The 25,500-nt window shown below is 45.8% G+C and overlaps 1 protein-coding gene and 1 long non-coding RNA gene across 2 annotated transcripts in view; one reads left to right on the forward strand and one right to left on the reverse strand.

The window, feature by feature from the left end:
- Positions 1-25,500, forward strand: part of LOC103224977 (uncharacterized) — an 86,575-nt gene that overhangs the window by 8,985 nt on the left and 52,090 nt on the right. The window contains exons 2-3 of the long non-coding RNA XR_005240357.2: positions 8,238-8,283; positions 9,746-9,936. This is a non-coding gene — a long non-coding RNA (uncharacterized lncRNA). The remainder of the gene's footprint in view (positions 1-8,237; positions 8,284-9,745; positions 9,937-25,500) is intronic.
- Positions 6,125-25,500, reverse strand: part of CFAP57 (cilia and flagella associated protein 57) — a 76,180-nt gene continuing 56,804 nt past the window's right edge. The window contains exons 21-22 of the mRNA XM_007979113.3: positions 17,999-18,131; positions 6,125-6,496 (exon numbers count right to left, since the gene is read on the reverse strand). Of these exons, the coding sequence (XP_007977304.2) occupies positions 6,282-6,496; positions 17,999-18,131 (348 nt within the window). The 3' untranslated portion in view covers positions 6,125-6,281. The remainder of the gene's footprint in view (positions 6,497-17,998; positions 18,132-25,500) is intronic.

Below are 25,500 nucleotides of genomic sequence, written 5' to 3' on the forward strand. Positions count from 1 at the left end.
TTTCTTGGAGTATTGATCTGCTCTTTAATAGAAAATTGGGACCAGGCATGGTGGCTCATGCCTATAATCTCAGCACTTTGGGAGACCAAAGTGGAGGATCACTTGAGGCTAGGAGTTCAGGACCACACTGGCCAACATGGCAAAACCCTGTCTCTACTAAAAATACAAAAATTAGCTGGGCGTGGTGTCATATGCCTCCCAGCTACTTGGGAGGCTGAGACACGAGAATCTCTTGAACCCAGGAGGTGGAGGTTACAGTGAGCCAAGATGGTACCTCACTGCACTCTTGAATGCAGGTTTCTGATAACTTCGGAGATTGTGCCATTGGATTAGAGAGAAAACTTTCAGGGCACTTATTGAAAGGCTAATGTGCTCATATCCCAATACAAAGCAGAGCAGGAGTTGATTGCATGGACTGAACTAATAAGGGACTGAATTTTTTAATGGCTTTTGTTGTTTGAAATATTGCTGATTCTTTTTGTTTTTCAGAGTCTGGAGAATTTTTTTCTTTTGAGCTATTTATATCCTTGAAATATACTTTAAGTGTATTGAGTAGAGTATACTACTATAAACACAATTTGAAACATGTTTCTCTCTCTGCCTAATTTCTCCAGAATTTGGAAACTATTTGTGAATATTCTTTCTTTTTTTTCCCCTGAGATAGAGTCTTGCTCTGTCACCCAGGCTGGACTGTAGTGGCGCGATCTCTGCTCACTGCAAGCTCTGCCTCCCGAGTTCCTGCCATTCTCCTGCCTCAGCCTCCTGAGTAGCTGGGACTACAGGTGTCCGCCACCATGCCCAGCTAATTTTTTGTATTTTTAGTAGAGACGGGGTTTCACCATGTTAGCCAGGATGGTCTCGATCTCCTGACCTTGTGATCCGCCTGCCTCAGCCTCCCAAAGTGCTGGGATTACAGGCATGAGCCACCATGCCTGGCCGAATATTCTTAATTCATGGCAATGTGTTTGCTTTCATACATTAAATAAGAACCCGTTTTCTTTTGTAATGGGACACACTTGGAGGAACTGGTTATTTTCCCAGTGCTTTGAAATGGCCTTGTGATAGGTTCCAGCAAAGCCAATTTAGGAGAGCTTATGTTGTCAATGATTCTTGCTGCACTTTGTGTAGGCAATCAGGTCAAGTATATGGGACTGAAGCCTATTTTGCAGGTAGATTGGTCCTGCTGTGATTCATCTTTGGTGGAAGTGGCAGACTGGAGAAAGAAAGACTGTTTCAGAAGAAAACTCTGTATTAGATTAACCTTTGATTCCTCAGCTGCCACATGGTCACTTATGGTGTGGAGCTGCCTACGACACCCCTCCTCAGCATGAAGCAGCCAGAAACACTGACAGCCAGATTCCTCATGATTGAGCAACTGATAAATAGAAAGGGACCACTGAAACTGGCCCAAGACTCCCAAAGACTGTTCTTTTGGAGGAACATAGAAATTGATCCTTCTGCTGTTAAAGCTTGAAACTTGTATTAGTTTCATCTGAGTTCCTTCCTCAGGAAAGGACCTTCAAAAAAAGTATCAGAGAACTGAAACTCACCAGATCACTGCACCAGATGCCTCCTTGCAGCTCCATAGTCCTTGTTTTCTTATACATTGTTACATTTCTTCCCTGGTATATAAACCCCTAGTTTTAGTCAGGGAGATGGATTTGAGGCTGAGCTCTCATCTCCTTGGCTGCAGCACCTGATTAAAGCCTTCTTCCTTGGCAATACTTGTCCTCTCAGTGATTGGCTTTCTGTGTGGTGAGCAGCAGGACCTGGACCAAACCTTGGGTGTTTCCCTAACTTTCTCATAGTTCCACTTATAATACACTTAATATGTTAATACATGCAGTAGGTGTTTGGCACTAATTCCTATTTGGAGCCCCTGCCAAATCCCATAGATGAGCAATAAATATAAATCTACATAGTAGATGAGCAATATATATAAATTCTTGTATGCTACTGGTCATAGTAGGTGATTAGTAATGCTAGTCCCTCCTGCTTCCAGGTGCACAGAGCAGGCTTATTTCTTTGGAAATCTGCTCCCCAGCCTACCTCAGCTTAGGGCAGTCTGGGCACATCTTAGACATGCTTGAAGCCTAAGTAGGCCCTTGAACCTCCGGTGGTCTAGGAGAGCTCACCCCAATGGAGTTCAGAAAGAGTGAACTCCCATTCCTGGCCCTAAGATGCCTTCCCTTTCACTTCTCACTCCGAATCCAGAGGAGTGATTATAAGGGGATCCTACCTGGGCACAGATATTCCCAGGCCTTCAGGTACTTCCTGGGAACAGCAATGGCTGGCCATATTTTGTATAAGAAGCAGGACAGTGATGCTAGAACCTTCTGTAGGTCAGGCTTTTCAGTGTTGAAATAACAGGATACCAGGGGAGTCTCAGCTAGGTAGCTCACACTGCCTGGCCACAGCTGATGCCAAAACTCTAGAAGAAGGTGAGGGGCCCAGTGAGGAATTCTGGAGGTTACTATACAAAAGTGGCACAGCACTCCCCAAAGGCACCAGCCATCACACCAGAATTGAGCGAATATCTAGAGCTCAATGATGGACAGCAACCAGGAGAGCAAGAGTGGAGTCTGTGTGCCAAGGCCTAGTCACTTGAGTGACCAGCAGGGGCCCTAAGGCTGCTTACAGGAGGAGGTGACTGCTAGGTCTGCTCCAGCCCTGAGGGGGCTGAAGCAGTCAACTGGATGAAGAAACTCGTGAAGGAAAAGGGGCACCAATGGGGTGAGTGCCTTCAGTTTCTCCATGGAGTCTGGATAGACAAAGTAGAGGGAGGTCTTGGATGCTAGAGAACCAATGCCTCCAGATGGGTGGATTAGGAGCAAGCACTGAAGACAGAACATGGAGACATTAGCAAGATGGAACCTCTGGCCCTACATTTACTAACAAGAAGCTGTGTGCACCTCTATGCAGCCAAGAAAACACCTTGTTGACCTGCTGGCCAAGGTGCCAGGTTCTGCTAGGGTGGGGCCCTCCCTCGGCCCATACTTCCTCCTTACCAGCTGGACAGCATCCAGGTTTAGGTTAGGCTTAGATTAGCTTAGCCTGGGAGTTCCACTCCTTTAACTTCTGATTTAGACTCTCAGGGTTTCAAGTTCCTATAACCTTCACTTGGTCTACAGTTTTTGTTTGGGCATCTCTCCAGTGCAGTGCATAAGAAGAGTACCTTTGGAGTCACTGAGCTGACTGGGATGCAACCCCACCCCTGCCTGTGTGACTATGTGCCAGTCACTTTACTCCTCTTTGGTTTCGATTTCCTTGTCTGCGGACTGAGGTCCATCTTGTACTTGAAATGTGACATCTCAATTCGAAGACATTTTGCAGCTGAAAAATCTATCACTTGAATATTGATATGTCAGCCATTAAGAATTTCCTTCTGGTCTTCAGAAAAGCTCCAGTTTCTAGTGCATTTTTCTTTTTCCCAGGCCCCTGCTCCTTGCCCCTTGGTTTGGCTAACTCTCACCAGTCCTTAAGTCCAAAGAGTTCACATCTCTTCCTCCCCACTGCCATCATCCTGGTCCAAGCTACTGTCCTGTTTCACCTGGGTAACCACGACATCCCCTGCATCCACTACTGCATCCCTTACCCTGTAGAACTCTCCTAGCGGGACAGACAGATATTAAGCAACTAAACACACGTTACAGTGAGGATTATGAAGAAAAACGGGCCGGGCGCGGTGGCTCAAGCCTGTAATCCCAGCACTTAGGGAGGCCGAGACGGGCGGATCACGAGGTCAGGAGATCGAGACCATCCTGGCTAACACGGTGAAACCCCGTCTCTACTAAAAATACAAAAAACTAGCCGGCGAGGTGGCGGGCGCCTGTAGTCCCAGCTACTCTGGAGGCTGAGGCAGGAGAATGGCGTGAACCCGGGAGGCGGAGCTTGCAGTGAGCTGAGATCCGGCCACTGCACTCCAGCCCGGGCGACAGAGCAAGACTCTGTCTCAAAAAAAAAGAAAAAAAAAAAAAAAGAAAAACGATGCGGTGCGTGCAGTTTAGGTGGGAGAGAGTCAAGGACTGCCTTTCTGAGGAAGTGACATTTAAGCTGAGATCTAAAGGATAAATAGAAGTTCACAAAGTGAGGTGGGGGGCAAGAGCGTTTCAGGCAGAAGAAACTGTGTGGAAAGAGCTGAAGGCAGAAAAAACCTTGGCCTCTTGTAGGAACTGAAAGGACGCCAATGTGGCAAGAGCTTGGTGAGCAGCGGCACTGACTCCCAGCGGCTTAGCATTGGCTTCTGGGTGGCCCATAGCTTCTGTGTGCCTTGAAGGTCCTGCACAATCTGCCCCTGCCGGCCCCTCATCCCCAGTCTCATTTCAAGTCCGTTTCTTCTGCCAAGGTGAAGCCAACATGCCAGTTTGAAGTGGAGGAGTTTGGGTCCTGGAAGATCCCACCTATCCATCATAATAATGCAATGGGCTGTCATCTTTGCAGCTGAACTTCTCTGGGGGTGCCTGGATCCTTCCCTGCTCTCTGGATCTGGCTTCCCAGTAGGGCGAGGACATGTGAAGAACGTGCCAGCATGGGGGAATGAGCTGGCTGCTGTGACAGGGTGCAGGCTGGGTGGGGGTTGTTCCTCAGCAGAGAGAGTCTCCTGTAGACCCTGTGGAGTCCTTTGCTCATGGCCTTTGCCTGCACGCTCCTTCTGCTACCCCAGCCTTTGGGAGACCTTGCCAAATGTGACTGCCAAGCCTCAGCTCTCTGTGAAAGTCAATCCATGAGCAGTGCTGAGAGTTTCAGTAAAGTGATTACGGAAAGACGGGACAATGCCAGGTTTAAGACAGCCAGAGGTGACCAGCAGGGACCAGCAGGGACTGTGGGCTTAAACATTTCTTATTTGGGTATTAGAGGGGCGTCTGGTCTCTGCAGGTGGGAGAAGAGAGGGACATTGGATTATATTCTTTTGCTCTTTAATGCATAAATAACTATCTCTCCTGGTACCTGTGTGTGGCTGGGTCTCCCAGGATGGGGCCTGAGAGGAATAACCAAGGGGAAGTGCATCCCTCCCACCCCAGAAATGGAGGAGCAGCGCAGGACCCTGCAGAACAAAGATGGCAAGTCTGGAATGACATGGAGGCAAGGGAAATGAGGGCAGGGCTCTACTTAAGAGTTCCAAGAACCGGGTCAGCAGATATTGTAAGACTTTGGGGAATTCTTGCAACACTTCCACGTCTGCTATTTTACCGTCATCTTTTCCTTCTTTACACAGATTAAAAAAAAGAAAAAACCCTCAGAGGCCGGGCACAGTGGCTCATGCCTGTAATGCCAGCACTTTGGGAGGCCAAGGCAGGTGGATCGCTTGAGGTCAGGAGTTCGAGACTAATCTAACCAACATGGTGAAACCCTGTCTCTACTAAAAATACAAAAATTAGCTGAGTGTGGTGGCACACACCTGTAGTCCCAGCTACTCAGGAGGCTGAGGCAGGGGAATCACTTGAACTCGGGAGGCAGAGGTTGCAGTGAGCCAAGATCGTGCCACTGCACTCCAGCCTGGGCGACACAGCGAGATTCCATCTCAAAAAAAAAAAAAAAATCCGGCCAGGCATGGTGGCTCACACCGTAATCCCCACTGGATCACGAGGTCAGGAGATGGAGACCATCCTGGCTAACACGGTGAAACACTGTCTCCAATAAAAATACAAAAAATTAGCCGAGTGTGGTGGTGGGCAACTGTAGTCCCAGCTACTCAGGAGGCTGAGGCAGGAGAATGGCATGAACCTGGAAGGCGGAGCTTGCAGTGAGCCGAGATCGCGCCACCGCACTCCAGCCTGGGCAACAGAGTGAGACTCTGTCTCAAAAAAAACAGTCCTTAGAAAGCCTCGCTGCATTTCATGAAGGAGACAGGAATGAGAAGGCTTTGGTCCTTACTGAGCTGGCAGAGGAGTGGCCAGGTGAGGAGCAGCAGGCAGCCCCATCCGCAAGGCCCGGAAGAAAGGGTGGCAGGAAAGCCAGCCCCAAGTCCAGTGTGATCTCCCAGTGCCAGGCAGTCCTGTGCCCAGACAGGGACAAGCAGAGGTGGCTTCAGATGAGCTGGAGCCCCCAGTCTTCAGCCTCCCCTCTTTCCCTCTCCTGGCCTTGGCCTCCCAGCTAAGCAGAAGTTAGACAAGGTGTGGGCAAACATCTTTATTCTGTGTCCCAGATTCCCCAGGGCAAGAGAAAGAGGTTGCTGGGGTCAGTGCTGCAGGGACCATACAGACTCCAACCGCAAATCTGGCCTGGGGACAGACACGCTGTGTTTCTTCTGGTTGTGGCTGGAGATGGCTCACCAGAGGGGGTCAGTTGGTCTTCACCTCTAAGTCTACCTCAGAGTTGGAGAGGGAAGGAAGCCGAACTCCAGCGAGGGTGTGGAACCCTGTGATCTGCTCTTGCTCTTGGATTTGGTCTCTGAGGCGCTGGATTTCTAGGCGCTGCATTTCGATGATCCTCCCAGTTTCTTCTTGCTCGTTCAACCTTGCAGTGGGAGCTGTGCTGAGCATGTCCTTGCTGGGTTCTGTGAGGGACAGCAGGACTCATGTGGACCTGTCCATTGCACTGCTGCAGAGCCGATCCTCCCCTCCTCCCTCCCTGCTTCCTCAAACATTTATTGGGCACCTACTGTGGAGCCGACACTCAATCCCAGATGCCAGAGGTACAGAGACAAGCCATTTTGCTGTCTCACAGAGAGATGGAGAAGTGAAGCAGCCTACTTCAGAGTGATGAGGTGAATACTGAGAACCACCCCAGCCCAACCCCTCCCCTAAGCCCCTAGATCCACCTGCACAGAGGCCCCCACCCACGGAGGCCGCCCCTTCTCTTATTCTCCACATCCTAGGCAGGATGCCGCCCCTTCTCCCATTCTCCACATCCTAGGCAGGATGGCACTCTTCTGCTGACCTATGTTGGCTTCTGAACTGCCAGTCTTTCTCCTTGTGCAAAACCCCTGCTCCTGGAGACAGACCCCTTCCTGCCTCTCCAGGTGTGTCCACTCATATCCTGTTCCTTGAAGACTTTCTCCCTGAGTCATCCTCCCTGTCTCAGGTGCTGGCATCATCCTGGGCAATGGCAGTGTCCACCAGGGTCCACGGCTCACTGCTGCCCCACAAGGCTGAACTTGCAGCACTAGTGACCTTGGCCTCCATGCCATGCCAGCACCCACTCCTGTGGCTTCCCCTCCCTTGTCACCTGGATGCCATGCTTTAAGTCTTTCACTCTAGCCCTGTTCTCTGTTTTCTGACCACAACTGCTGTAACTGCTCTATGCATGTCACACATGATCTTGGACTAAACCGAGACCCCCCTCTTCCTGGACAACTCAATTTCTTGCCTACCAAATGGGCCCTTTTTAGATTTACTCCCTTTTCTGGCCAGCTAGACCCCAGTGAGTTTCTTCCTCCATCTTCCCAACAGCGCCCTCAGTGTTCTAGTTGCCTTGTCCTCCTGTCCTATGTGCCCTGCTTGGGATCCACTGAGCTTCCTGGATTTGATGATAGGCATCTTTCATCAATTCTGGAAAAACTCTCGGCTGTGCCTTATTGTAATGTTGCCTCTCCTCATTCTTTCTTTCTCAAACTTCAATTAGACATACATTGCATTATCCCACTCTCTCCTCTTTGTCTTTTACTATATCTTTATCTCTCTGGGCTGCAATCTGGGCAATTTATTCTTTTAGCTCACAAAATCCCCCTTCAGATGTGTCTAATCTACTGTTCAATCTGTCCATTGAGCTTCTAATTATAATAGTTTTCATTTCTAGAAGTATTATTTGGTTCCTTTTCAAATCTGCCTATGCAATTTTGGAAGACTTTTGCTTTTTTGTCTTATTTTCAAATTCCTTTTTTATTTTTTCAGACATGAAATTTTCTTATTTTAATAATCATACGAGCTGTGGGTCTTTGTTGGTTTTATTCTGTAGTTTGGTTTTTTTTTTTGTTGATTTTCACTCCTGGTGGTTTATTTTTTCAAGTATTTAGTGACTTTTGATTGTGAGCTCATGTTCCTTAGAACATTATTTATGGGAATTCTTTGAAGCCTGTATTTAAAATGTACTCCTCCAGAGAAAATTTGCATTTTCTTCTGCTTGGGGCCTAAGGACACTACTACTGTGGGGTCCTTTTAAGGTAAATTTTCAGCTAAGATGGCCTTGAGACACAAATTGAATGCAAATTCTAGACTAAAACTTGTCTGAGTAGGGACTTTTGGTTAGAAGTTGTCATGCAGAGACCTTGTCTCAAGTTTTTTCTTTCCTTCATCCAGAGCCAAGATTGACACAAACACTTTCTCACCCATCTTCTTATGCAAGGTAAGTTTTCTCCTCTAGTCAATCTTTAGTTTCCTAATTCATTCTATTTTGCTTTGACTCTTTCTTTCTTTTTCTTTCTTTTTAAAACAGAGATCCTTGTCAGTTTTCCCATATGCATAAGGGGAGAAAAATAAAAACGTGCCTGCAACAGTAAACTGGAAGGAAAGCATGGTTTTCCTAATATTTTATTAATTTATTTATGAAAGTTATATATGCTTGTAGTCAAATAACCCTATAAGGCTTATTACAAATAACAGTATCTCTTGTTCTACATTCCACTCAATTTCTCAATCCTCAGAGGCAACAATTTCAATTATTTTAGCTAATTCTAATTCTTTTGATATCTACTTCCACACACTGCTTTGATTAATGTGCTTACATTGCTTCTTTGATTTATCATTTTTAGGCATTATCTATTGACTTCTCTCTATGAAAGATGAGGATTTAGCTTTCCTTCAGCACCCTCCCCTGCCCCTGCATATTTCCCATCCTTTCATCCTCCCAATTTTGAGTAGATCAATAGTCAGAATTTAATTATGATTAATATAACTGCTGGTCACAGTTGAGCCATGTAGTATATAATGATTCATTTCTCTTTTCCATACAATAATTTCTGTTCCCTAAAGTTAATAATTGCTTTGTGTTTTCATTTGCAAAATTTTATTTTTATTTTTTAAAATTTTATTTATTTATTTATTTTTTATTTATTTTTGAGATGGAGTCTTGCTCTGTTGCCCAGGCTGGAGTGCAGTGGCGCCATCTCGGCTCACTGCAACCTCCACCTCCCAGGTTCACACCATTCTCCTGCCTCAGCCTTCCTAGTAGCTGGGACTACAGGCGCCTGCCACCACACCTGGCTAATTTTTTGTATTTTTGGTAGAGATGGGGTCTCATCATGTTAGCCAGGATGGTCTCAATCTCCTGACCTTGTGATCCACCCACCTCGGCCTCCCAAAGTGCTGGGATTACAGGTGTGAGCCACCATAGCCGGCTTCATTTGCAAAATTTTATATGTCCATATTGCTAATGACTGTCTCAATAGTCCCATAGACAGTTGCTTTTGAATAAACATAGAAATGGACCCTTCTGCTATTAAAGCCTGAAACCTGTATTTGTTTTATCTGAGTTCCCTCTTCAGGAAAGGACCTTCAGGCTCCTTAAAAAGGGAATGTCAAAGAACTGAAACTCACCAGATCACTGCACTGGGTGGCCCTTGGCTCCTCCCTAGTTCTTGTTTTCTTACCCATGTTACATTTCTTCCCTGCTATATAAACCACCAGTTTTAGTTAGTAAGAGATATGGATCTGAGACTGAGCTCCCATCTCCTTGGCTGCAGCACCTGATTAAAGCCTTCTTCCTTGGCAATACTTGTCCTCCCAGTGATTGGCTTTCTATGCTGTGAGCAGCAGGACCTTGACCAAACCCCTGGTGTTTCAGTAATATATTTTGTTTCCTTGATCAGGAACGTCTTGCTTGTGGCAGCTTGGCTGCTGTGGGCTGGGAGTCTCAGAAGCCCTCCTAAACAGCTGCCCATCTAATTTTGGCTGGAGGTGAGTTTCCATCTCTCTCTGGCCCTGCCATAGCCAGCCCCAACTTTGTTCCTGATTGCCTTGGAAGAACTGCCTTTGAAATTTGACATCTGTACCCAGACAGGTGAGTGTCCTTTGTGGGTCCAGACAGCAGGATCTGCTCCTGTCAATTTGGGAAATTTTAAAAGGAATTTCCATTTGTAGGTGGAACAAGCCCAACGGATTGAGAGGGAAGCACCCTGACTGTTTCAATACGGACACTCTTGGGGACTTGTTTGTAACTGTGTGTTGCGTCCCAGCAAGTGAGTGTCTCTCTTGGGTACCAGACAGTGGGATCAGCTCCTCTCAATTTGGGAAATTCCTTATGGAATTTCCATTTGCAGGTCGATCAAGCCCAACCAGTAGAGAAAGGAAGCACCCTGACTGTTTCAGTTTGGACACTAGGGGCTTGTTTGTTGCTGCAGCAGTTGGATAATGTTTTGGTGATTGTGTGTGTTTGATATAGTCATGGGAAATCAGAATGTAGCCAACTTGATATTCTTTTGCAATACTGTTTGGCCCCAGTCTTGTTTGGAATCTGGAGTTTGCTGTTGAATGGAAAAGTGGGACGGAGTTGCATGTATCCAGGCTTTTGTGCTGCTGTTGTGAGCAGAGTCGGGCCTGGTTAATGTGTAATGTTTTCCTTTGGTGCTGTTTAGTTAGCCCCAGTGTTCTTTGGAGTCTAGGGAAGTTTGACCTTTAAAAATCAAACTGCCATGGAAACTGCTTTACCCAAAATTTCAGTTCACATTCTTCATTGGATTAACTATTGGGGCAAACAACGTATAACTATGTAAAACCAGTGAGCTTGTATTGGCATTTCATGGCTAGAGTTCCAAGGTAAAAGTTACTGGATTTTCGTTTGTGTGTGTGTCTACATGTCCATTTGTATGTGTTTATTTGTATGTATTTTTTTGTATGTATTTTATTGTTTATTTTATGTTACATATTGTGTCTACCAAGGTGGCTTATAAAAGAGCACTCATACATTAAGTAAAAATATCCAAGCAATTTTCAAGTTCATGTGACTTATGTAAATCTTTACTAAACAAACTGGCTTTAAAATTATTTGTAAAATGAAAATAGAAATGTCTTCAGAATTGTCAGCATACATTTTTGTTCGGGTTTTATATACGTCTCTGCTAGATATTCTGAGGTTTCAGTGTTCGGCATAGAAGGTTATAAAGCTATTAACCTCACCAAAACAAAATGATCTTGGTTTATATGCCTTCTTTGACAGATAAGACTAATTTAATGTTGTTATGTGAATCTTCTGAGTTATTGGCAAAAATACCTATGTATTTAACTTTGAGGCTCTTTTGGTGAGCACCTAATGTTCACTGGCCATTAAGAAAATGGTTGGACTGGGTGCAGTAGCTCACGCCTGTAATCCCAGCACTTTGGGAGGCTAATGCAGGCGGATTGGCTGAGCTCAGGAGTTTGAGACCAGCCTGGGCAACATGATGAAACCCTATTTCTACTAAAATACAAAATAAAATAAAATAAAATAAAATTAGCTGGGCGTGGTGGCTTGCGCCTGTAGTCCCAGCTACTCAGGAGGCTGAGGCAGGAGAATTGCTTGTACCCGGGAGGCAGAGGTTATAGTGAGCCAAGGTTGCATCACTGCACTCCAGCCTGGGCAACAAAGCAAGACTCTGTCTCAAAAAAGAAAAAAAAAAAAAAAAAAAGGACATGGTTAACAAAGAAATAACTAACTTTGTATGATTGTGTCTAATACCTGTTTTTAGAAGTAATCTACATAAACTGTTAAAAATGAAGAAACCGGGCCGGGCGCAGTGGCTCAAGCCTGTAATCCCAGCACTTTGGGAGGCCGAGACGGGCGGATCACGAGGTCAGGAGATGGAGACCATCCTGGCTAACATGGTGAAACCCCGTCTCTACTAAAAAATACAAAAAACTAGCCGGGCGAGGTGGCGGGCGTCTGTAGTCCCAGCTACTCGGGAGGCTGAGGCAGGAGAATGGCATGAACCTGGGAGGCAGAGCTTGCAGTGAGCTGAGATCCGGCCACTGCACTCCAGTCTGGGTGACAGAGCAAGACTCCATCTCAAAAAAAAAAAAAAAAAAAAAAAAAAAATGAAGAAACTGAATACATGTCAATGGGATAAATGTTTTAGGTAAACTTTTTGTGTAATTTAAAATCTTAAAATTATTTTTGATGCTCATTGGCTATCTGGGTCATTTCCAATTAAGAAAGGGTTATGGGCTGGGTGTGGTGGCTCAGACTGTAATCCCAGCACTTTGGGAGGCTGAGGCAGGCGGATCATGAGGTCAGGAGATGGAGGCCATCCTGGCTAACATGTTGAAACCTCATCTGTACTAAAAATACAAGAAAAAAACAAAATAAGCCGGGCATGGTGGCAGGCGCCTGTAGTCCCAGCTATTTGGGAGGCTGAGCCAGGAGAATGGTGTGAACCCAGGAGGTGGAGCTTGCAGTGAGCCTCGATCCTGCCACTGCACTCCAGTCTGGGCGACAGAGCGAGACTCCATCTCAAAAAAAAAAAGAAAACTTTTTTTTGTGAAACAAGGTAGGGGAGAGAGATGTGAAGAAAGTTATGGATATGAAGATATATTTTTTGGTAAGAAAGGTTATAAAGAGAAGATAATAAATTTGTATGAGAAAGAATTTTGTATGATGAATTTTTTGTCCTGGAGCAAAATGACTGGTATTTTTTTTTGTTTTTTGTTTTGAGACGGAGTCTCGCTCTGTCACCCAGGCTGGAGTGCAGTGGTGCAATCTCGGCTCACTGCAAGCCCTGCCTCCCGGGTTCATGCCATTCTCCTGCCTCAGCCTCCCGAGTAGCTGGGACTATAGGTGCCTGCCACCACACCTGGCTAATTTTTTGTACTTTTAGTAGAGACAGGGTTTCACCATGTTAGCAAGGATGTTCTCGATCTCCTGACCTCATATCCGCCCGCCTTGGCCTCCCAAAGTGCTGGAATTACAGGCATGAGCCACTGTGCCCAGCCAAATGACTGGTTCTTTAAAGAAAAATGAAGAAGAAAATCTGGGACTGGATGGAAAGCTCAGGCATGTCACGCATGGTCTGTGTAAGTCACATGTAGTATTTTTTGTTTGTTTCTTTGCACATACAGAGAAATTAAAAAGTTTAGATAATAAAATATTCTTTAAAACCTTATAGAGAATTGGAGAAATTTGGATAATTAACATTTTTATAATTAAAATTCTTAGTCTTGATGAAGGTAAAATAAGAAATATTTTAAAGACATGCATTGGCAGTTTGGCAATTCTTTTTTTTTTTTTTTGAGATGGAGTCTAGCTCTGGCACCCAGGCAGGAGTGTAGTGGCATGATCTCCACTCACTGCAAGCTCCGCCTCCCAGGCTCACACCATTCTCCTGCCTCAGCCTCCCGAGTAGCTGGGACTACAGGTGCCTGCTGCCACACCCAGCTAATTTTTTTGTATTATTATTATTTTTTAATAAAGACGGGGTTTCACCATGTTAGCCAGGATGGTCTCGATCTCCTGACCTTGTGATCCACCTGCCTCGGCCTCCCAAAGTGCTGGGATTACAGGCGTGAGCCACTGTGCCTGGCTGGCAATTCTTTTTTAATACAGTTAAGCATGAAGCCAGTTTTAGTGTGAAGCCAAATCTCACATACATGCTTGTACCGCTTCACACTGTGTTTGCTGTTTTGCATGAATAATGCTGGCACTGGAGTACTTACCAGTAGGTCATGTGCCTAGAGTGAATTTCTTGATTGCACAGGATGTATGGTGATATTGGTGGACTTAAGGATATTGAATTGTGTATGAGGAATAAAATATTCATCATGTGGTTTTTTGGGCTCTGGGTAAATGGTAGTCTCCAGGGTAGACTGAGTGGGGAAAATGGTGGCATTGGTTTCCTGTTTGTTTTGCTTCTAATTTTTATTTGTTTGCTGTTCATTCTCCTTTGTGTTTTGCTTGTGTATGCATATGTATAAAATCATCCATGTTCTTTAGTTTCTAGTGGAAGGCTTTTATAAGTTCTGAACAGAAATAGTACATTATATATTGTTGTTTGGAGAGGTGGATGAAAGTGGAACTGTTTGAGTGGTGTTTGTTTCTAGTGTGAGTCACCTGAATAAATAGTTTGTGTTGGTTTTAGATCTTTTCCTTTAATGAAGAAGAACTGTGATATGGGTACAAAGTTTTAATGTTCAGGAAATATTGGCCTTGTCCTTAAGGAAATTATATTGATTAGAACTTCTCTCAAACTAATTTAAAGTGACATTCACTTGGATTAAGTAGTAATAAAAAAAAAGTGAGACTTTCTAGTAATTTTTAATCTCAAGCTGTTTATCACTGATGGGCCTTCATGTGTGTACTCAAAAACAAAGTATGTTCAGGTTTTTAATACAATTAAGCATGATGCCAGATTTAGCATGGAGCCAAATCTCACATACATGCCTGCATTGCTTCCATTGCTGCAAATCTCACAAACAACTTATCTATTTTTTATTTTGTTGCCTGTGCTTTTTGTGTCATTCACCAAATAAATATTGCCAAATTCAATGTTACAAAGCTTTTCCTCTATGCTTTCTTCTAGGAGTTTTATAGTTTTAGCTCTTCTGTTTAGATCTTTGATTCATTTTGAGTTAACTGTTGTATATGGTGTAAGGTAAGGGTCTACCTTAATCCTTTTGTATGTGTATATCCAGTTTTCCCAACACTACTTCTTGAGAAGACTGTCCTTTCCCCACTAAATGATCTTGGTACCCTTGTTGACAATCACTTGACCATATATTTGAGGGTTTATATCTGGCCTCTACATTCTATTCCATTGGTCTGTATGTCTGTTTTTATGCCAGTATCACACTGTTTTGATTACTATAGCTTTGTTGTAGGTTGTGAAATCAGAAAGTATGAGACCTCCAACCTTGTTCTTCTTTTTCAAGATTGTTTTGGCTATTCAGGGTACGCTGAGATTCCATATGAATTTTAGAATGGATTTTTCTGTTTCTGCAAAAATGTCATTGAGGTTTTTATAGGGACTGCAATGAATCTTCAGATCACTTTGGGTAGTACTGACATCTTAACAACAAGTCTTCCAATCCACCACTTACTGGTATTTAATTTCTTTCAGCAATGTTTTGTAGTTTTCAGTCTTTTGCCTCTTCAGTTAAATTGATTCCCAAGTATTTTATTCTTTTTGATGCAATTGTAATGCAATTGTTTTCTTAATTTCCTTTTTGGATAGTACACTGTTAGTATATAAAAATTGCAACTTTTTTGTGTGCCTTGATTTTGTATCCTGTAATTGTGATTTTTGATCCTTTGTATAAAAATTTTCCTTAACTCCTTTGGAAGTCTGGAGGATTTTTTCCTTATACTCTGGTGTTCTGAAATTTCAAGATGATGGACTTGATGTGGGTCTGTTTTTAGCCACTGTGTTGGATAGTAGGTGGATCTAACAGCTTCTTAAACAGATTTTTTTCTGTTTTCAGCCCTACCTTCACTTCCACCTCCAGAGATATCTGCTCCTGATCATTGCTGAGCCTTTTGAGGGTTTTGTGGCATACATTAGATTTCTTCTAGGTTCACCACTCTGGCTTCTGGGTGGGGTATATTGATGAAACACAAGTGACAGGAGTTGATATTTGTTGAAGTTGGGGACTGGGGTCACAGGAGTTCATTAGACTTCTCTCTCAATTTTTGTATATGTCTGGAAATCTCCATGATAGTAATATGAAGAATCTGGCTATATCACATGGCATCCCAAGGAGGTCTCAACTGAATATTTTGTTAGGATACTTGGACATATTTAAAACTTTTTTTTTTTTTTTTTTTTTTTTTTGAGACAGGGTCTTGCTCTGTCACCTGGACTGGAATGCAGTGGTGTGATCATGGCTCACAGCAGCCTTGAACCTCTGAGGCTCAGGTGATCAATTTTACTCTAAAATCCTCACACTTCAGCCTCCCAAGCAGCTGGGACTACAGGCATGTGCCATCATGCCTGGCTAATTTTTGTATTTTTTGTAGAGATGTAGTTTCACCATGCTGCCCAGGCTAGTCTTGAACTTCTGGGCACAAGCGTTCTGCTTGCCTTGGCCTCCCAAACTGCTGGGATTACAGGTGTGAGCCATGGCCCCTGGCCTGAAACATTTTTTAAGAAAAGTTTTGCAATTGTTCACATCTGTGCTTTCTTTTCTTTTCTTTTCTTTTTTTTTTTTTTGAGACAGAGTCTCGCTCTGTCGCCTAGGCTAAAGTGCAGTGGCCGGATCTCAGCTCACTGCAAGCTCCGCCTCCCGGGTTCACGCCGTTCTCCTGCCTCAGCCTCCCGAGTAGCTGGGACTACAGGCGCCCGCCACCTTGCCCGGCTAGTTTTTTGTATTTTTAGTAGAGACGGGGTTTCACCATGTTAGCCAGGATGGTCTCGATCTCCTGACCTTGTGATCCGCCCGTCTCGGCCTCCCAAAGTGCTGGGATTACAGGCTTGAGCCACCACGCCCGGCCTTGTGCTTTATTTTCAAGAGAAGAGAAGATGGTCTCACCTCTGAGAAGTCAAGTATGTCAGTTTTCTTTTCTGTTTTTTTGTTTCTTGTTTTTTGTTTTGAGACGGAGTCTCACTCTGTCACCCAGGCTGGAGTGCAATGGCACAATCTCGGCTCACTGCAACCTCCGCTTCCCAGGTTCAAGCAATTCTCCTGCCTCAGCCTCCCGAGTAGCTGGGACTACAGGCCTGCGCCACCATGCCCAGCTAATTTTTGTATTTTTAGTAGAGACGGGGTTTCACCATGCTGGCCAGGATGGTCTCGATCTCTTGACCTTGTGACCCGCCTGCCTCAGCCTCCCAAAGTGCTGGGATTACAGATGTGAGCCCCCGCGCCCGGCCCCAAGTATTTCAGTCTTTATGCCACATGCTGTGCTCTCACATCAACTCTGTAGGCCTGGCATTGCCACTTCTGGTATTGCCACTTCTGGTATTGCCACTTCTGGTACTACTCAGGGTTTACATTTGTCTCAACTTCAACCCTAGCCAAAAGTGCACAAAACGACAAAATTAAATACATATATAAGATTTTACATATATGTATTTAATTTGGTTATTAAATATATATAGTTATATAGTTGAAGACCAAAAAGAAGTTGCAAAAGTAGTACAAGGTTCCTGTGTACCTTTCAGCCACCTTTCCACATCATAACCCTATGTGACCATGGTACAAAAAACAACGGACACTTCAGAGACCCAATCCATAGCTATGGGATGTTTCAGTTCAAGCCTCTAATCTTTATTCCCGAATGCAAACCACCAGAAAACAAAAACTTGAACCGTGTTGGCTTAGTTTGCCATAAAGATGCCTTAATCTCTTGGTTTTATTGATTGTCCAGATAAGGAATGGATACTTGAAAAATGCTTCTTTGGGGCCTGAAAGCGGCATGTGTAATTAAAGGCTGTTCATTGTTACTCCACATTCCTTTCCTAAGGATCCATGTGCTAAGTTTCTCAGAGAATTTATTGCCAGGGAAACGTTTGTTTCTCCAGAAAAAAGCTCCTTTTTGCCATACAATAAGAATAATATAAACGATCATATTTCTTTGTTTCTCTTTTTGCCTTGGCCGTCAGAAATTCAGAGGAACTTTAGGATATAATTGCAGTAACTGACTCATTTAATATTTATGTAATTATTTCCCCTCTTCCTTTAAATAGCTTCTCATCTTGCTTTTTGTCTTCATTTTAATTGTACAGGTTCACAATCCCTTATTCACTATTCTAAAATGCAAGAAGATCTAAAAACGGAGTGCCTTTTTAAATTCAGGAAGCTTAGTGTGAATATTCATATGTCACTACAGAAATACTAAAGTGTTTGATTTCAGGGCATTGCCCCAGACCCCTCTGGGAATGTTACATAAAGTATTCACTTTCCAAAATCTGAAAGAGTCTGTATTCTGAACTGTAGCTAACCTCACGGATGTCAGCCAGGGGACTGTGGACCTGTGTGTGTCTGAGTGTGGGAAGGCCCTCACGGATTCCTCAGAGAGCAGGCATGTGTCCTGGACAGGATCCCAGACAGCTATGTGGAGATGTGACCTGATACAGAAGGAAGCCACAGGGAGACCTGCCTGCAGCTGCATGAATCCCTTCGTCCCAATGCCCATCTCCCCTGGCCACTGGTGACATTACCTGTCTCTGAAACTTCTTGTGGTCGGACTTTCTTGGTCAGTTTCAGAGCTGCTTCGAGGTCATAAACTTGGGACCGAGTGAACTTCAGCTCCCTGCGGAGCTCATTAATTTCCTTGATCAGAGAGACATTTTCCTGCAGAAAAAGGGGGAAGATTGAGGGAGTGTGGACAGATGCGTGGTCAGTGGGCACATGGCATGCCCTCCTGGGCTGAGTGTATGGGGAATGGGCAGGGTTAGGCCTGGATCCAGAACTCTGGATCCTCTACTGGGGCCCGAGCCTTTATTCCAGCCTATTGCTCAGCCTCTTAAGGAACCAGTTAACTTACCTACAGGTGGACTCAGCACCATTCCCCCATCCACTTATGCTTGTTGCAACGTCAACAGCAACAACAACGCTTTTCCACGCACTTTTTATAGGAGTTTAAATGCATCATAACAACCCTATGGCTGGGTTGTTATTACAATCACAATTTTATAGAAGAGAAAACTGAGGCACAGAGAGGTATATGACTTGCTCAGTTACACAGCTAGCAATCGGTAGAGTCAGGATTCCAACCCCAACGGTCTGGCTCCAGAGTTCATAAGCACTGTGCTGTACTTCATTCATTTTTCATTCATTTGCTGAACCCATATTTATAGGCTATCTGGGAAGTGCATAAAATGCAAACAGAAATAGGACATGGTCTGCCCTCAGCAGCATGCTATTTAGTGAGTAAAACAGAAAAGTACATGGATAATTAACGTCTGCTGCATCCATTGGAAGCTCACTTCTCTGATTTGTGTTTGACAAATATCCATCCATCCATTCATCCATGCAACCATCTACCTAATAAATGTTTATAGAGTACCTGTAATGTAGTCATGCAATATTATAGAGATACTATGTTAATCCTAGAGTAGAGAGAGTAAATCTTAGCTTCTGCTCTTGAGGAGTTTACAGTTTAGTGGGGGGCGTGGGTACAGTTTAGCATGGTGACCACCTTGCTGTGATGGAGGAGTGGGCCTAGAGGAAAGATGCTTACTTCTGCCTGAATGACTAGGGTGGATTCCTAGGAATTGACTTCCGGGCTGAGGCTTGAAGGAGTTACCAAGGAGACGGTAAAGGTGTCCCAGACAACTAGTACAGCAGGAGCAAAGGCACAGAATATGACACAGCTGATGGGGGTGGGGGAGACCTGCAGCAGTCCTGCATCACTGGAATGCAGAGTGAAAGGAGGGGAGTCGACAGGAGTGAGAACGAAGCTTGCTGGGGGCAAGATGGTGCAGCCTCTGCACCCTGGGACCAAACAGTCTCTTCTCTCCTCTTTTCCCACACCTCAAATCTCTGCCTTACATTTCACACTCAGCACAAGTACCCCAAGGAGGAGCCCCATCCCCGAGGGCCCAAAGAGACTGACCACTTTGCTCTTAGATCCCACAGCCACAGTGGCTTGTCTACAGCAGTGCCTCATGTATGACCATACAAATATATCACCTGATCACCTTGTTAGCTGCCACTCTGACTCATAGGTCTGGGATGGGCCCTGAAATCCTGCATTGGACTTCCAAGAGATGCTGCTGCTGGTCTGCAGGCCAGACCACACTTTCAGTTGCAAAGCACCTGAGGGTCCGCACATCAGAAAAGGCAGTTGCAAGCCAAATCTACGTAAAATGGACCTGTGCCAGGAACAAACTGTGCTTCTACTTGGGACATTATCTCATGAGTGGGGGCTACGGAGTCAGAGCCCAGTGAACAGGACGGTCTTAAGCACTGTTCTCCCTGAGCTGTGGCAAACAGTCCTCTGCTGTGGGGAGGTGCCTGTGGAGCCCAGGAGGGAGCGGGGGTTGGGCTAGAGACACCACAACCGATTCTTTTCCTCCAGAAATGCTTCATCTAAAGCACAGATCTACACCTTTAGACTTCCAGTATATTAATTTCAGTATTCCTTACAATATAGTTTGGATGTTTGTCTCCTCAAAATCTCCTGTTGAAAACTGATCTCCAGTGTTGGAGGTGGGGCCTAGAGGGAGGTATCTGGGTCATGGGAGCAGATTCCTCATGAAGGGCTTGGTGACATCCTCATGGTAATGAGTGAGTGCTTGTTCTATTCGTTCTTGCAAGAACTAGTTGTTTTAAAAGAACCTGGTCCCAGCTGGGTGCGGTGGCTTACACCTGTAATCCCAGCACTTTGGGAGGCTGAGACAGGCAGATCACGAGGTCAGGAGATGGAGACCATCTTGGCTAACACAGTGAAATCCCGTCTCCACTAAAAATACAAACAATTAGCTGGGCGTGGTGGCGGGCGCCTGTAGTCCCAGCTACTCGGGAGGCTGAGGCAGGAGAATGGCATGAACCCAGGAGGTGGAGCTTGCAGTGAGCCAAGATGGTGCCACTGTGCTCCAGCCTGGGGACAGAGTGAGACTCCATCACACACACAAAAAAAGGAACCTGGCCCCTTCTCCTCTCCTGCTCCCTCTTTTGCCATGTGACATGCCTGCTCCTCTTCCGCCTTCCATCATGAGTAAAAGCTTCCTGAGGTCTTGACCAGAAGCAATGCTGGCACCATGCTTCCTGTACAGCCCTCAGAACTGTGAGCCAAATAAATCTCTTTTCTTTATAAATTACCCAGCCTCAGGTATTCCTTTATAGTCACGAAATTCTCTCTCTCGGATGAAATGCCTAGTCCTCATTGTCAACCCCTCATTCTTCACGCTAGGATCTGTACTTGTGTTTCTGAGTCAGATGTTTTCTCCATTGAATGCTTTACCCTTTTAACCAACCCAGGCCTTGGTGACTGTGGTGTGATGGGCCCCCCACCAGGTTACTTAAGGGTGTATGCTCACTGTCTGAACCCTCAAGGCCAGGCAGTTAGTCAAGTTAGTCATGGTGCCCAGCTGAGGGGCAGGTGTCCCTGAGAATCCAAACATCCTAGAAGATACCTGAAAACCTACCAAGGAAAACAGTCCCATGGCACATACACTGTAGGTGAAGAGCCAGAAAATTAGCTTAAAAGCAGCTTTGAGATGGGAGGCAATGCAGGTCTCTAGAGCGGTCCTGCGGCTGCCCAGGAGTGCCCTGCATGGAAGACCTAAATAAACTCATCCACTCGCCAAGCTGGACTTGTCATTCTTTGGTCTCCCCAGTTTGGGAGGGAGGGTGGGGAACATTACAGTTCGAGATTTTCTCATAACAGTGATAGGTTTCCCACATTTCCTTTCCAGATGCTGCTGGTAAAACTCTGCTAGATCCTCCCATGGACTTTCTCCTTGCAGACTTGCTATCATGACATGATCAATTCAATACATATTTATTGGGTTATGGACCTTGGACCCTGCCTTGCATGTTAGAGGTGCTCAATAAATATGTGTGAAATGGATGAGAAAATGAGTAACTAATGCAGTGGATACCAAACCGAATAAGATGAGATTCTTACTAATAAGGAAGTTACAAACCAAGGGATAAGGGAGAGGTGAGAGATCAGAAGGGAGGGTCTTAGAGCCACAGGGGCAAGCTTGCTCGCTCCAGGTCTCTCTCCATTTCTCCTTTCAGTAGGCTTTGCTAAGCTTCACTTCTCCTGACCCTCATTAAATAACTCATTAATAATCATCAGAAGAAGCACTAGAAACTGAAAGCGCAATTCGAGTTCTCTCACAGTTTGCATCTTTAGTTGCTTCCTCTTTTTGGGCATCTCCTTCCATTCTGTCACTGAGTCCTGTTGATTTTGTGTCCGATCTGATTCTGATGTTCACCCTTTCTGCTGGTTTGTCACCAGCTCTCAGTGCTCTCCCCTGTTCTGCTGTAAAGGCCCCCCCACCGCAAGTGGAGCCCTGTCCTGGTTTCTCCCCACCCCTCCACCCTCTACAGCCCTGTCACTGTGATTGGGATTTCTGGCTCCTGGTACCTGTTGGTGTGAATGCCTGTTTCTGACCCCCCTGCCAACCTCTGACATCTTCATGATGCTCCCTCACCTAAATGGGTCTCCAGGGCTTGATCCTTGTTGGAGTATGATTGAGGCCCACCACTCAGTGCAGCCTGACTCTCTTGTTCTGTTCATTCATTCATTCATTCACTTATTTATTTAAATAAGTAAGAACCAGTTCCTGAAAGCTTACACTGGTCACTGTGCCAGACGTGGGAGGTCCCGCTTGGCTCCAGTGCAGAGCTGCCATGAGAGGCTGAAGCAGGGGCCCAACCCAGTGTGAGGAGGGCTCCCAGGGGAGACAGAGGAGAAGAGTGTTCCAGGCCCAGAGCCAGGAGGTTGGAAAGGAGAACCTAAGGCAGGAAGAGCTTGATGATAACAATAATAAGAGTAACCACAATTGCAAGGGTTGATTGGATCACTGCAATGTATCAAACAGCGTGCATACAGTCCCTCAGTTCCTCCTTACACCAACCTTATGAGGAAACTGAGGCCGTATCTCAGTGGTAGAGCTGGGGTCTGAACCCTGTCATGCCTCCATCCAGAGTGCCCTGTTCCTCCATGACGACTGCTTTCCAGGCTCTGCTGTCCCCCCTCACATTTCTGTCACCTCCATTCCAATACCTCACATAGTATCATGGCCAAGGACACTCCCAATATATATAAGTTGGGCTACCCACAAAATGTTTTCTGGGATGGCCTGTGTTCTGAGGGGTCCTGAGGTCACGTTGAGGTCCACTGTTTATGCTTTGGATGGCTTTGTGAATTAAAAATGTGAATGCAATGGGTTTGCTGAGCCTTCTCTTCCTGATCGCTACCTGGTCAGTTTGACCTCCAAAAGCCCCTCCAATCCTCCAGACCCCCACCCAGGTCTACATAGCTGCAGGGGAAACCTGACCTGGGGTCCACCAAGGTGGCAAGTCTTGGGGAATGTGAAACTGTTTATGTAAAAAGCTTTCTAAGCAAAGGGGCTCTGCCAAGCTGTCCAGGACTGCCTTTGGCCTTTGGAACTGACTGATGACCCCGGCAGGTCTTTCCAGACCTCCGTATTGAGCAGAGAAGAGAAGGGAATGCCTACAGCGCCCCCTAATGGCATAGCCTGAGTCGATGCCTTTAGAATATGGCAATACCTCACAGCCCGGAAAAAGCAGGCAACAGATTTATTCCGTGGACTTGGAATCCTTGCATCAGTGACATCTTTCTGGAACCCACAGTTAGTGGGCTCACCATCTGCCTAACTGCACAAATGAGCCATCCTGGAATCCTCCGTTCTTTCAGCCTTCCTCCCATGTCTAACCTGACATTTCTATTTGTCATTTCTACTCCGAAATGCCTTTTGACACCACAACTTTCCCCTTTCCAAGTCCTTCTCATCTACCCTTAACATGACAGTCACTTCCTAATGGGTTTTTCTGCCACCTGCCTCTTTCCCCACCAGTCTTCCCACCTTGCCAATGGAGTGTTTTGTCTTTTCAAAACAAAGACACCCCTACCTAAGAAACCTTGGGTGGAGCCTGTTTACAGGACAAACTGTACTTTTTGGCATGGCATGGAGGCCCTTTTCAACATGACCCTCAGCCACCAACCATTTCAGTGGGTTCTTCTCCACTTGGACGCTCTTCTCTTGGACTCCTGGGTCTCCAAGCACCTCACGGGCCTCACTCTTCTCTGCTTTTTCTCAGGTTGTTCCCACAGCCTGGAAGGCTCTTCCCTGACTTGTTCTATGATCAACCTCTACTCACCCTTCAAGGCCCAGCTCAAATGCCCCTTGCCCCAGAAACCTTCCACAAGTCCTGAAGGCATCACTGAATCCCTTTTCCAGGATGAGCCCACAGCACTGCATACAATGAGTTGAGCAGTAATTATTTTGATCTGGTCCAGGTTCCCAGTGATGAACTCCTTGAGAGTAGGAACACTATCACATTCATCTTGGAATCCTCTGTGACTGACACAGAGCTTGCTGTACAAGAAGCCCTCAAAAAATGTGAACTGAATGAATAAAATGCGTGTCCTAGATGTTTGTATCTCATAGCAACTCTTATTTTCATATCTGCCAGTGTGCTGAGGAATGGAGTGGGGAGGCTGAGCTCCTGTCTGAATATACAAATGAGACAGTGACCTCATTTTCTGTTATTTTCTAATGAGTTACTTTTAGATGCCATGTTTGCCGCGGCCTTCCTCAGCCTTTTTGGATTGAAGTGCGAGGGCCATGGCAACCTGAAGATGAGGTTCAGCTAGCTCCTGACCAGCACACACCAAGGCCACCAACTGAGGGTCTGGAATCAGTTGTGCCATCCACCCTCCACCCCCTGCCACCTGCAGTCCACAGGCACCAGTGGCCCATCCTGTGATGGACTTCTAGGCCTTCCCACTGGATTTCTACCTTGGTTCTTGGATAGGTCCTTTGCTTGGATGACGAGGATGGAAATTGCCTTTTTTTTCTTTTTCTTTTTTTGTTTTTTGAGACGGAGTCTTGCTGTGTTACCCAGGCTGGAGTGCAGTGGCGCGATCTTGGCTCACTGCAAGCTCCGCCTCCTGGGTTCACGCCATTCTCCTGCCTCAGCCTCCCGAGTAGCTGGGACTACAGATGCCCGTCACCACGCCTGGCTAATTTTTTGTATTTTTAGTAGAGACAGGGTTTCACCGTGTTAGCCAAGATGGTCTCCATCTTCTGACCTCGTGATCCGCCTGCCTTGGCCTCTCAAAGTGCTGGGATTACAGGCATTAGCCACTGTACACAGCTGGAAATTGCTTTTTTTTGAGCACTTATTCTGTACCAGGCCAGTGCCTGGTGCCTCATATGGTTATCCCATTCGGTCTTGCAGGAACTCCCCCAGCCTTCAGGTTGCTGTTTTCTTCCCTGTTTTACACATAGGGAGGGTAGCTCCTTGAGTTAAGGAATTTCCCCAAGGTCTCCTGGCAGAAGAGTGGCGGAGCAGGGTAAACCAGGGTCGGCACAGTGGCTTTGAAAACTTTTTTTTTTTTTTTTTTGAGACGGAGTCTTATTCTGTATCCCGGGCTGGACTGCAGTGGCCGGATCTCAGCTCACTGCAAGCTCCGCCTCCCGGGTTTACGCCATTCTCCTGCCTCAGCCTCCCGAGTAGCTGGGACTACAGGCGCCCGCCACCTCGCCCGGCTAGTTTTTTGTATTTTTAGTAGAGACGGGGTTTCACCGTGTTAGCCAGGATGGTCTCGATCTCCTGACCTCGTGATCCGCCCGTCTCGGCCTCCCAAAGTGCTGGGATTACAGGCTTGAGCCACCGCGCCCGGCCACTTTTTTTTTTTTTTTTTTAATCTTCCAAGCTTTTTGCCAACAAAAAGAGCCCCACTGTTATCAAGAAGCAGTCTCTTTCTGGTTGAAGGGGTGCGGACCCGGAGACCTGCACCCCCTGCCACACACCCCCACCCCGGGCCCCTTCTTACTTCCTGCAGTTGCTGGAGTTACTTATTTGGATCCATGGGACTCCCCAGCACGTAGGTTACAATGCTCCTGGAGAAGATGTTCTTCCAGGGACTTCACTTGTTGATGGCTCACTCTGCTAGCCATCAGGGAGGCCCCGCTTGGGTCTCCTCTGCTTTCCACCCCACCCTGGCCCAGCACCC

The sequence above is a fragment of the Chlorocebus sabaeus genome, chromosome 20, assembly GCF_047675955.1.
Source record: "Chlorocebus sabaeus isolate Y175 chromosome 20, mChlSab1.0.hap1, whole genome shotgun sequence".
In the NCBI taxonomy this organism is placed as follows: domain Eukaryota; kingdom Metazoa; phylum Chordata; class Mammalia; order Primates; family Cercopithecidae; genus Chlorocebus; species Chlorocebus sabaeus.